This window comes from Seriola dumerili, unplaced genomic scaffold (assembly GCF_002260705.1).
Source record: "Seriola dumerili isolate Sdu_G_001 unplaced genomic scaffold, Sdu_1.0 BDQW01000066.1, whole genome shotgun sequence".
NCBI classification, from domain to species: Eukaryota; Metazoa; Chordata; class Actinopteri; order Carangiformes; family Carangidae; genus Seriola; species Seriola dumerili.
The window spans coordinates 2,426,285-2,438,529 of NW_019174321.1; the positions used below are offsets into that span (position 1 = coordinate 2,426,285).

Below are 12,245 nucleotides of genomic sequence, written 5' to 3' on the forward strand. Positions count from 1 at the left end.
CACAAATGTTTAATATTTTATGACTGTGGATAAACAGGGATGTAACCTGAAACTAGTCTGAGTGGCGGAGGGATACAACCACGAGGTAACTCTAGTTTCACATATACAGCAGCGCTGCTCAGTCCTGCCTGTGACCGGAGTTTAATGAGTGAAATTGGCGGTCTGCCCCTTTAAAAAAGTTATCATAGCCTACATCACAGACTGGCAGGAAACAAGCTCCACATACCTGCGCTGGATGAAACTGTATAATTGAGTATTATGTGTCTCGTCCTGTGTGTTCAGTGCTGGATTATACTGTGTGACTTGACTTCAGACCCAAATATACTGTAACGCCCACTCTGAGGCAAAACACCAAATCAAATGACCTAGATAAAGCTGCATAGACGTTATGATATACTTAATCACATGCTGTATCTGTGTGCCGTCACTGACGTGATATATCAGAGATCGAGTCAGGAGGAAGTGACTCAGTGTGCAGGATGGTTACTGATCAAAGCTTCCTCCTTTGCCTTGTTGGTGACCTGAATGTTTTTCTCCACATAATCCTTTTATTTCTTCCCAGAGAATTTATTCAGTATGAGCCATAAAGAGCTTAGAAAAAGAACAAGGTTTGTTTTCCAGTGTGTTTGTGTGTGTGTGTGGTTTCCCAGACATCAGTTAGTCATTGTGCTAAGTAAAGCCCCAACACCTGCTGCAGTGGATTTACAGTACAGAGACAACGGAGAGGGGCAAGATACAGTAAATACACCACATGGCCAAAAGTATGTGGACACCTGAACGCCAAGATTGTTGAACGTACGATTCCAAAACCACGAGCATTACAGTTTTTAACAACTGGTAAAACACTTGTGCTTCTTTATACTGAGCTCGCCTCCTCTAACTTGTTAACACAGTTACAGACAAGATAAGATCTTCCTTTATCAGTCCCACGCTGGGGAAATTTGTAGTGTCACAGCAGCAAAGTGACGGTACAAGAAACTGCAAAATGCCTGTGACAAACACTTAGAAAGATGAATAATAGATATGAATATAACGTATACAAGATTTAAAAAAGGAAAAATTTACAAAATAGCAAAAGAAAAGCAACTAGCAGCACATTAATCTCACATCCAAAATACACTATTACAGTGATTCTTTATTATTTAACTTATTACACACTATATCAGACTATACCTTTTACTATATTATAGATTAAATACTATATTGCTGTACTAAACTGTCTGTCATTAGTTATACTATATTATTCCATACAATATTATGTCTATGTGTTACACTGTTTTGTTACATCACAGCTACTCAGATGTATGCTGATGGTACGACATTAGTCTTATTATATGAACTATAGCTGCTACTAAACACACCACAGTGTAGTTCACTTGACACAGTACTGCAGCAGTGGTTTAAGTGCAACACTGGTCATGGGAACTGTATGATATTGCTTTATTGAAAAAGCACCAAAGTTGTGTCCACATACTTTTGGCGACATCGTGCACCAGACATAGAGAAAAGCACAGATACACAGAGCTGTGTGGTGCAGTCTTTGCCAGGAAGACACAGAGCGAAAGGAGTGCATCAGACTGATGAAGAGACGTGGTGCAGCAGGTTTCACCTGCATCTCACGTTCAGCTGCTGCCTCCTACTGGTGGCTGGTGGAAGTTACGCAATCTTTCTGAGCGTAATCACTTGTGTTAGAAGCAGATTAAATCGACACCTCAGTTCCTGAACACAGTGGTTCAGGACAGTGCGCTGCCCTCATCAGAAAAATAATTTCTTATCATTTTAAAGTAAAAATCCCCAAAATTTGTGAGTTTCAGCCTCACAAACATGAAGATTTCCTCTATTTTTGGGTTTAAAAATCATTGTTCAGACTTAACAAGCGTTGAAAAGAAAACATCTTTGTCTGTGAGACCATGTTTTACTATTTTATGACATTTTGTAGATTAAAAGATTAACTGATTAATCAGCAAAGCATTTCGCAGATTAAAAGATGATAGAAATAATCATTAATTTGAGCCCAAAATGTCTGTACAGTAATACACATGATCAAATGTGTATTACTCAGGAAGGCAGGAGTCAGTCCATCATCGAACAATCATCCTCAGCAGAACAAACAGTTTCCATTTGAGCATTTAATTCACAGTGATCATCATCCAGCTCAGTGCACAGTCAACAACATGAAGACACACAAACATCTTAAAGAGATTAAAAGGGAACCGAGGACTCTGAGGACAGAGTCTGACAAACTTCACTAACATTTCCCTGTATTTCCTCCTGCCGTTAGCATTTGAGAATTTTACTTTTTTAAAGTCAAGTAAGGAGACCTTTTAAAAGATTAATTGATGTTTTTCTTCACCTTTGTTAATTCAAATATTTTCTTACATTAATTTTGAAAAACTCACAGTTCATTTTTATTTTTAATCATCATTGCTCCTTCAGGTGTTTTGTACTTCAACTGACCTGGAGCTCAGTTTCATGTGCTGCGACATGAGATGACATTTTCTGATCTGACCTTAATTATCTGGTGAAGGCGATCAACCAAATCTAAAAAGAACATGTCCTGGTTTCTCCTTACACGTCGGACAACAGTGCATCATCTCCAGTGTTGAGCTGTTTTAACTCGGAGCAGACTGGAGGTGAATCCCAGAGGTGGGATCAGGAACAGAAGACGTGGTCCCTCGGACGCTCGGCTGGTCCAACTACTGACAAGGCTGATGATTACAAGCCTGAATCAAGTTCCCAAAGTTAAAAACACACTTGGCACAGGACCGACCAGGGCACATATACCCATCGATTATGCTCTCATCGATTAACCCCATCACGTTTTCGTTAGATAATCATTAAATGAAGCCTAAATGCTATCGAGACCCGACATAGTGACTGTCACAGGTGTTGATTTGGTTGTTGATGTTTTTTCATTTCATTTTTCTTTTTCTAAAAATGAATCCATAACTTTTAGTGTCCCTGAGCAGCAGGTACAGAATGAACAAAGAAAAATGTTTCCGTGTTCAGCCTTTAGGCATTTACTTGATGATCTCATCCAGTGAAACTGAAACCCCCAATTCTGACGAAGAAAAACTAATTTTGACACTCAGAAATTCCCAGTGGGTGTGTGTGTGTGTGTGTGTGTGTGTGTGTGTGTGTGTGTGTGTGTGTGTGTGTGTGGGGGTTTCTGAAATGCAGTTAGTCACTAAAGGCTGGAACAACTGTTCAGTGAGATAAAGACAGAAAATTAACACAAATACATTTGGATATTTTTTCCTTTGTCAAGAAGTAAAACGTCAAGCATTCCCTGGTTCTAGCTTCACAACTGTGACAATTTCCTGCTTTTCTCTGTTTTCCATCATGAATCGAAGTGAATTAAATATTTATTATACAGTGATGGAAAAGAGGATAAATACTAATAAAGTATTTAGAAGGCCCAGTGGCTCCGCGCCTCAGCAGTGCAGTAACCAGCAGCAGTGAGGAGCCCAAATCAACACCTGTGACCAGTTTATGAGAGAAACTTCCAACCAAGTAAATGTTGTATTCCAACATAAATGAGATTAGTGTTCCAGTGCATGTGAACATTCAAACTGGAGGTACCGTGTCTAACCAGCTCCTCTGAGCAGCAGGTAGACAGCAGAGATGGTGATGGCGGTGGCGGTGTAGGCAAACACAGCATTATACACAGTGTTTGTCCTGATTCTTTCTCCCAGCGTCCTCTGGGTGTCCTCAAGACGCCTCAGCACCACCTCAGATTCCCACTGGTCCCCTCTCTCTGCTCTCTCTGCTCTCTCTGGTCTTGCTAACGGCAGCTCACCTGCCTGTGTGTCAGCCTGTGGTGTGGTGTCCAGCAGCCTCTTCACCACTGACAACTCACTCTCAACTCTACCAAGTCCTTGCTCCAGCTGTCCCAGTTGTGGCGGGAGGGACTCCAGGAGGGACTGTGTCCTTTGGGTACCAATGTGGAGGTCTTTTAAGGCAGAAAGAGGCGTAGTGGCTGCGTCTGGTGTTGGACCTCCCTTGCCCTGAAGGACGCCGCCCCTCTTTGTGAAGGCATCGGTCAGAGTGACCCTGAGGCTGTCGATGAGCATCCGGAGCTCGTCCTGCTGGGAGCGATGGTTTCCAGCCTGGACTTTGAGGGCTTCCTGCAGGCTCTCTGGACCTTTCTGGGCCTCCAGCAGCAGATTCTTCAGCTCCTACACATGAAAGAAGTGAAGATTCATCAGCTGAAACCAGGGCTGCACAATATGCAAAAAAAAAAATCATATTGCGATTATTTTGTCACATATTGCTTTTGTGATTTCAGTTTGGTCGTTTTTACATAAAAATAATGATGAGTCCACATCAAACTGCTCTAGTTCAACCAAAAACTGAACTACTGAGCCACGACCATGTCATCGACCCTCCTCACCTGAAGGCGGACACGGTTGACGTAGGTCGATCCCATGACTCCGATCAGAGCTCCGAGCACCGAGCCGATGACGGACCAGTTCTTGGTCCGTTCCGCTCTCGTCCTCTCCTTTTCGTGGCTCTCCCTGACGGCTGCTGAAAACAAGGCAAACTTCTCCCTCTCTGTACCCTCAGCGCTCTCATACGCTGTCCAGAGACGACGCTCCTCCTGCGGTCAGGAGAGAGGGACGGGGACAGGAGGCTTGATTTGAATTCAATTCAATCGGCTGACCTGTTATCCCATAACCAGGTTCATTTTTTAAATATTATTATAATTGTATGATTAGTCAGTGGCAGGTAATGTGCCACTGTGGCTAACTCTAGATATTATACTTCAGAATAAAAGTACTTCCACCTCTTCTTCTTCTGACAAACTATCTGGATCTCTAACACCATAAAACCTCAATCAACCATACTACAGTTATTGTACCACCTGTTTAATGTGCATTTTCATTGCTTCAGCTGACCTGCAGCAGTTTGTGTTCCAGCGTGGCCAGCTCCAGGTAGTGAGTCTCCTCCCTGGACACTCTGTCCAGCCGGTCTCGGACCTCCTTCAGCCTAACCTGCAGGGCCTCCAGGCTAGTATGAGCCTCGCGCACTATTCCTCTGGCCACCATGAACGCTGCCTCAGCCTACACGACACACACACACACGCAGGCACGCACGCACGCACGCACGCACGCACGCACACGTCATGCAGCAGTTCTCCTCAACACTTGTAAACAGACTTTGATGTGTAACATTTTTAAACAAGTGTTTTAAAGAGGTGCTGATTCAGCATCATGGTCATTTAGGAAGCTCTAGTTTGTGGTATGGTTAAATTGTACTAAAAGGTGATTCTCATATTTTGTCTCCCCCAAAATATCAGTGTGGGTGAACTAAACTTGGAAGTTGAGGTGCTTCTTACTGTCTGCTGACCTCAGTGACCTTGGTTTGAGCCGTGCGGACCTCGTTAAGCCCGACAAACTCCTCGTACCTCTCCCACCAGTAGTTGACTGTGGCAGTGGCCGTTTGAGCCGACCTCTGACCCCACTGCCGCCCCAGCTCTCCTGCACTCTAGAGGAGGGAGAGAAGGCAGTGCTTCAGTTTGGTTCTGTGTTTTTATTACAACATTGTTAATACAGTTCTAATAATTCAGTGATTATCAGCATGTTGCCTGTGCTGTCTATAGTCTGGAAAGTTGTCATTTCCTGTACCTGTAAGGCAGCCACGGCGCGCTCCTTCGCTACCTCAGCTCCTCCCTTCCCATTAGGAGGTGCTGGGTTCGTGGGTGGAGGGGAGCTAGGCTGATGGTGAGCACTGTAGGTTCGGACCAGAGGGATTCTGACAGAGAGAGATCCAGGCAGGAAGAGGCGGGACAGACAGCATGAGCCATGAGCCCAGAGAGAGATCCGTGCTCCTCTGTACCTGATACAGTAAAGATACTGTCAATCATCAGCTTTGGTGCTTTATTTTATGTAGAGCCACACATAAAGCTCCCGTCTCCCCTGTACTGGACTAAATTGTGCAGAAGTACCTCATTGAGAAGGGCAGCAGACAGAAGTGCAGCTTGAAAACTGTCAGAGCTTCACTTCTACTGCAGCTACAGAGCTAACACTGGAAAAGGCACCTGTGAACAACAACAGTAACAAAAATTAAATTAGATGATTTATAAACTATCAACTGTGGATGTTGCATAGGTTTAAAGTGTCTTATATACTGTCGGCTATAAGCTTACTGTTGTGACAGAGGAATCTGACTATTGAACTGGGCCTGGCTTTAGTAATTTCAAATATTTGCAATACAAGCTCAGAAAACCACCTGGGTTAATTTTCAAAAAAATTAAGTTGTTCAAATATTTAGGCTATATTTAGTGCAGTACAATGATAACTTTATTGAAGTTCAAAATAAGTTTCTGTATTTTTCCTAAAATGCATCATAAAACTCAATCAATAAACTGGCAATAGAGTGTACAGCGCTGTGTGACGTTTTAGGCACTTTTATACATTTAGGCACTCTGATTGGTCCAAAATTCACACTGCAGCAGGACAGCGAGGCCAAATATACAGTCAGAGTCACAAAAACTATCTTCAGAGACAAGAGGAACAAGGAGTCTTGCAACAGAGGGTTTGGCCCCACAGAGTCCTGCTCTCAACATCATGGAGTCAGTCTGGGATCACATGAGGAACCAAAAGACACTGAGTCAGACTAAATCCACAGAAGAACTGTGGTAGATTCTCCAAGATGCTGGAACAACCTACCTGCCAAGTACATTGAAAACCATGTGCAAGGCTCTTCTAAATATCTATTTAAAGAGATGTATTGATGATTTTTCTTTTTAAATCCAGATGTCATGGTGAAGGACATAACAACAAGAAGACAAATAACCTCACCCTGCTGTTAATTTGGTATTTGTATGAAGTGTCATTACTTACATCTAAAGTACAGTCTTTTAAATCTCACAATTGGTCAACTTCCTAACCACATGTAACTGCAAATCAATGTACAACCTAGGAGGAGACAAGACTGACATGGACTCTACATACAGCATGATGAATGACTTTCACAACACACGGTGGTCAGTGTGCTATAAGCTAACTAACATACGACACTGTTAATACTGACTGCCACATCAGTTGAATAATCAGGCAGACTGCAGGAGGATAATGTTTATAGGGCCTTGGTATTAGTATAATTTATATCACAATTTTCCTGTTCCTCTCCATGCTTTATTCCCAACTAGCCAGCGTTTAGCTCCACGTTTCTAACAGTTAACGTGACTTTTCATTAATGTAAAACTGACTATTAAATCCTTTCAGACATACAGCAAGGTATCAAAATAAATGTACCTCTTTTTGTCGATGTTGTCAAAGCGTTCATGTCACACAGATGAAGTTTATTCTGGCTAACCGGTTAGCATCTCAAATGAAACTGCTAACATCCGGGTGAGATTTCGTTCAGGCACATCAAATTAATTCTATTTCCGGTTCGGAATTCGTCGGGGTCCTGACAGCGCGGATTAGAGAGACAGCCGGTTGTGTTCGCTAACACAATAACGTTTATTTCTTTCCTTTAGACAACTGTAAGCAGTTTTAAACATGTCTGGTAGAGAAGGTGAGACGCCCTTTCATCTGATGGTCATCTTAAAATTCCTGCCAATGTAAAATATATGTTTTACGCGTAATAAACCTCAGTGGAGCGTGTTTCACTGGCTGGATCAGCTAGTTGTTGCTAACGGCTGGTTAACAGAGCGCGAAGCTGACAACCTTTCATCAAACTAAACCAAATAACCTCCACATTAATGCGTTTTGTTTTCGGTCAATATATACACACGAAGGACGATGTATTTATACCATCCACGAATCGTTTGCCATCGTCTGAGGCATTCGTCTTATTGCGTCGTCTAAGTGACTCATAATTTAGCTAGCTGGACAATTTACGAACTAACGATATTTTTATTTTCGCTTGTGTTATTAATAGGCAAACCAAAATTACTAATGAAATGTGAAGCTGTCTTCTTGGCGCTCTTGTTACACTGAATACATATTAGTGCACTGGATACGTATTACATTGGAAAGCAGCTCTCTACAAGTCATGGTGTACCAGTTCGGCAATACTGAAATTGGTTTGTCAAGGGAGTTCGGTGCGGCGTTCTGGTCACACCATTGGGTTGTGTGTAGTATTTCCAGTTGAGCACTTTCAGCAAACTGTGAGCTAACAGAATAATCATAATTTTTTGTGCTCAGGAGGCAAAAAGAAACCACTGAAGGCACCCAAGAAACAGTCCAAGGAAATGGATGAAGTAAGTGTTGTTCTGCTCTCCCAGATTGTACTGTGAATGCAATATAAGTCAATTTGACGATTATATGTTTCGACTAATTGTTTAGTCTACAAAATCTAAGAAAATGAAGAAACAGAAATGACCCTCATATCTTCAAATGTCAGTTGAATACGTGATGAAAAAAGTATGATGAAATAGACCTGATGCTACACGTTTTTGTCTACTGTTTGGTTTCTGGGAATCAATGTTACTGAAATGATTAATTATTTAATCACAAAATAAGTTGTAGTTGTAACCTAAATTTGGTTTAGAGTTTAGTTGAACAATTATAAATGAATTGTGTCTGCAGGATGATATGGCCTTCAAGCAGAAACAGAAGGAAGAACAGAAGGCCATGGATGCACTGAAGGCCAAAGCTTCGGGAAAAGGACCTCTATGTAAGACAAAGGGGTAGATGGGAAACTTTATCATCATAACAAGGGCTGACAAGACTGACAGTTTAGCCAAGAGCCTTATTATGTGAAGAGAAATGTTTTAACAAGATACACTGGTCATATCTGAAAGTGATTTGTTGTTATGATGTGAAAAGTTTTAAATGAAAACAAGAGCTTTCTTGTTATACATATATAGTATACATAGAAAAGGTTGCAGTGGGTTTATGTTAAATGCTCCTTAAATGCCCCGCTGCAATTGGGTCCTTTTAATGATAAAAGGGTAAATTTCACACAGATCTTTCAAATACTGACGTAAACCTACTCAAATTATAGCTGTGCAGTACCCATTATTTTATTTCAATGTGCTGAAGCTCGGAGCATAAAAAACAAAAAATGTGTATCTGTCCAAATACTTACGGTCTGGACTGTAATGTGGTTGTGTCAGTCATTTACACCTCACATGTAATTGTTCATATGAACTCAAAGTTTCTCAAATCTCATATATAGTCTGCCTTTCAGTCAAAAATACAGGAAAAAATCTTTGTTTTATTTTTCATTTGTAAATCTCAAATGTGTGTGACCACTTGTATTAACTGGTCAGATGTTTCATTACCTGTTTTTTTTTCCCCCTCCAGGTGGCAGTGGCATCAAGAAATCGGGCAAGAAGTAAAATCTGAATCTGGTGATGATTTTTGTTTGCTCCCCGGCCTCGCTTCCTGTGTCTGAGATGTTTGTATGCTCACTGGAAGACTCTAGTTTGCTCTGTAAAACACGAACCCTGTCAAACTCAAAACACACCCTGCTTCTACGGCAGTGAAAATGTACAGAAAAAGAGTTGAATAGTGTTCAGGATTTCAGGGACAGGAATATCTGTTACCAGTCAGGCCTGGTACACACATTGTAACTCCCCAATGGCATTTAATTAGAGGTTTCACACTGTGATATTTGTTGTTATGGACACTTTACTCAGTCATACTCACTGACCAAAATTTTCATATCCAGTTTAGAAATGGTCTGCATCTTAGAAATGGAAACCATGAAAAAATCCCAATCTCCGCTGTATCTTGCTTTTTGTCCATGTGAAACTTTATCAGAAACGCAAATCACCCCAAGTTCTTTTTTCTTATTTTTACTTTATTGTAAAGAGGGAGATACCAATAAAGTTTTTGTAATTACTGCTTGTTATTTTAATTCTTTGTTAGTTGGAAAGGAATCTGTCAAGAATCTCAACCATCAAACTGCATTTAAAATAATAGCAAATAAATAAATAGCTTTCTATGTGGTGTTAGAAACATCTTTTAAAAAAAGAATTGAGTGTAAATCCATGAACGCTGAAGAAACCCTGGAGATGAGCCTGTCAGTGACAGATGCCAAGGAGAGGAGGAAAGAAACGCAAGAAGGGGCCTGCTGCAGAGTAATAAGACACCTTTGTTGAGGTTGTGATTAACGATGATTAACACCCCTCACCCCTGACGTGTTTTGGTTTAGTTTGTGTTTATGTGTTAACCTAAATGAACTGAAGCCAAAACTGACCTGTGACTGATCTGTGGACAGTTGGCATGGTAAGACGACCCCAGACCCCCACCAGACATTTGGACTTGTCATAGCAGGTAAAGCACAGGTGAAACAAAGTTCATTAATGATGGCTCAGTTCCATTTAGCTGTGCCAGTGAGCCAGCATGCACAATACCAGACAATACCCTGACACTGTCTCACCTGAATTGAATGTGCTCGTCATTTAAGTTATTAATTGCACCTGTGCTTTCCCTGAAACGACATGCCAAAATACGTGGTGTGAGAATAGACCAATGAAGCGATGCAACGAGAGAGGACCTGCGGGTCGATGTGGTTCAGATAAGGCCTGCCCTATTTGCAGTAGTGGAAGAAGTATTCAGCTCCTGTACTTGGGTGACAGTAGAAATACTGTAATCTAGAAGCACTCCACTACAGGCTAAAGCCCCCTGTTTAACGAAATGTAATTAATTATCATCAAAGTATATTGTATTATTTGATACTATTTTGGTTGTCCATTTGGTACCATTTTTATTAGAGATGGTATACACTACTGAATAGTTCAATAGTAGAGCAATTCACCATATTTGATGAAGTCATCGTATGTTTTGTATGTAACTTTTTATTTGAAAGTTCATTAGTAACGATAAGTGTCAAATTTAGGGCACTGGATGCTTCTTTTCCAATTTGTGTGGAAGGTTAATGTAGGCGTATGGAGTAAATATTAAGTAGGAACTAGTCATTTAAATGATAACATACCACTTCAAACCACTTGATGAGGGTGCTGAAGTTGGGGTTTTTCTTGTAGTTGGGGATGAGGGCAGACTGTACTCCCTTCCCGGCTATCTTGACCACAGGCTTAGCAAAGGTTCTGCCCATGAAGTCAGCTTTGTCCTGGAAGCATACAATGGTTAAATCCTTAAAAGTCCACAACATAAAACAGCTGGTTTGAATATCTGAAAGTCTTTTTAGTCTAATGAACCCAGTCCATTAGTATTTAAATTGCAGTGGCTAATTATGTGATTCGTCCAATCAGCAGGAAGAAACATGGCACGAGATGCACATGTTTCTAGATGCAAAGACTATAGATAAAAAAAAACACTGAAGATAAAAGAGACCAAAAGAAAAAAATAAACAAAAGCACGAGCCCTAAAATAACCAGTGAACTGCAAAACAGTAACATTTATGTATATAAATGTAAATGTATATTTGTATATTTATGTAAATAAATATATATATGCCATTAAATCTCTCTTGCAGTTGGTAGTTATAAAGAGTCCAAATTCTCTGTTGGTCACAGACAAAAAGCACAAAAGTTTCACTTAAAGGAGACTATTGTTCCCCAGCTTCAGATTCAACCTGCTGTAGTCATAGACTGTATATAAAAATGGACTTAATCTCCGGGGCTGAAAAGTGAAGCCAACGCGGAAGTGCCTTAATGTGCAATATCACCGCGGTTCCGCTGGGGGCGGGCTCCAAAAACTCTGGTTCCAATACACACTCATTATAAAAACACCAACTTCTCTCATGAAATACTCAGTCGATAAATTTTTTCCGGAAATCATTACTGTGTGATGGGCTAAATTCACACTTCTTGTTCAGTGTTCTGGTGGTCCATCTGAAAATAATCACCAAATTAATTAAGTATTAGGCATTAAAAACAGGTGTTTTGGGGGCGTGGCTGTTTGATCGATATACCTGGTCTGCAATGATTGATCAGATGGCGCAGCAGGCCGGGAGGTCGATCACCGGAGGATCAGTCACCGGAGGAGAGTTTGAGTCGTGAGCGTTTCGTATTGAATCAGTTGTGTTCAATATTATTTTTCTCAGTATTTGTCCGTGGAAGAATAATTGAGCACTGGCAGTTTTGCTCTTAGTTATTTAGTTTGAATGAGTTTTCGGTTCACAGTAATTATGGCTCATTCTTCGTCTCTAACAAACTGGAGAGATGATGACGATATTCAGTTTTTTTCGGTAAGTAAATGTTTCTTTTCCGAACGTCCTACAGTTTTAATGTGTATGATGCTAGTAAAAAAGCTAGCTCGTTTTTTCCCTACGTGCTTTGACCGGAGAACGGAGACAGTTAACACTTTGCTAACCTAGCTAGC

General features: G+C 41.0%; 2 protein-coding genes across 2 annotated transcripts; one reads left to right on the forward strand and one right to left on the reverse strand.

Annotated features, from left to right (window-relative positions):
* Positions 1-1,918: 1,918 nt before the first annotated feature.
* ccdc51 (coiled-coil domain containing 51) lies at positions 1,919-7,322 on the reverse strand. Its single transcript, XM_022742212.1, has 7 exons — positions 7,260-7,322; positions 5,948-6,040; positions 5,628-5,838; positions 5,350-5,487; positions 4,899-5,063; positions 4,394-4,600; positions 1,919-4,178 (listed from the first exon to the last, which is right to left on the reverse strand). Exons 2-7 carry the CDS (start codon positions 5,950-5,952, stop codon positions 3,588-3,590), a joined length of 1,317 nt encoding a protein of 438 aa, XP_022597933.1. The 5' UTR covers positions 5,953-6,040; positions 7,260-7,322; the 3' UTR covers positions 1,919-3,587.
* Positions 7,323-7,405: 83 nt separating this feature from the next.
* tma7 (translation machinery associated 7 homolog) lies at positions 7,406-9,803 on the forward strand. The gene is made up of 4 exons (XM_022742216.1): positions 7,406-7,524; positions 8,157-8,212; positions 8,541-8,628; positions 9,261-9,803. The coding sequence occupies exons 1-4, from the start codon at positions 7,509-7,511 to the stop codon at positions 9,293-9,295; spliced, it is 195 nt and encodes a 64-aa protein (XP_022597937.1). The 5' UTR covers positions 7,406-7,508; the 3' UTR covers positions 9,296-9,803.
* The last annotated feature ends 2,442 nt before the right edge of the window (positions 9,804-12,245 follow it).

What these genes read in the sequence shown, in the direction of transcription:
- ccdc51 (XM_022742212.1), bottom strand. An exon ending in TGGAACACAAACTGCTGCAG is followed by an intron (nt 4,601 to 4,898) that starts GTCAGCTGAAGC and finishes TCCTGACCGCAG; the next exon opens with GAGGAGCGTCGTCTCTGGAC. An exon ending in TCAACCGTGTCCGCCTTCAG is followed by an intron (nt 4,179 to 4,393) that starts GTGAGGAGGGTC and finishes TTTCATGTGTAG; the next exon opens with GAGCTGAAGAATCTGCTGCT.
- tma7 (XM_022742216.1), top strand. An exon ending in AGTCCAAGGAAATGGATGAA is followed by an intron (nt 8,213 to 8,540) that starts GTAAGTGTTGTT and finishes TTGTGTCTGCAG; the next exon opens with GATGATATGGCCTTCAAGCA. An exon ending in TTCGGGAAAAGGACCTCTAT is followed by an intron (nt 8,629 to 9,260) that starts GTAAGACAAAGG and finishes TTCCCCCTCCAG; the next exon opens with GTGGCAGTGGCATCAAGAAA.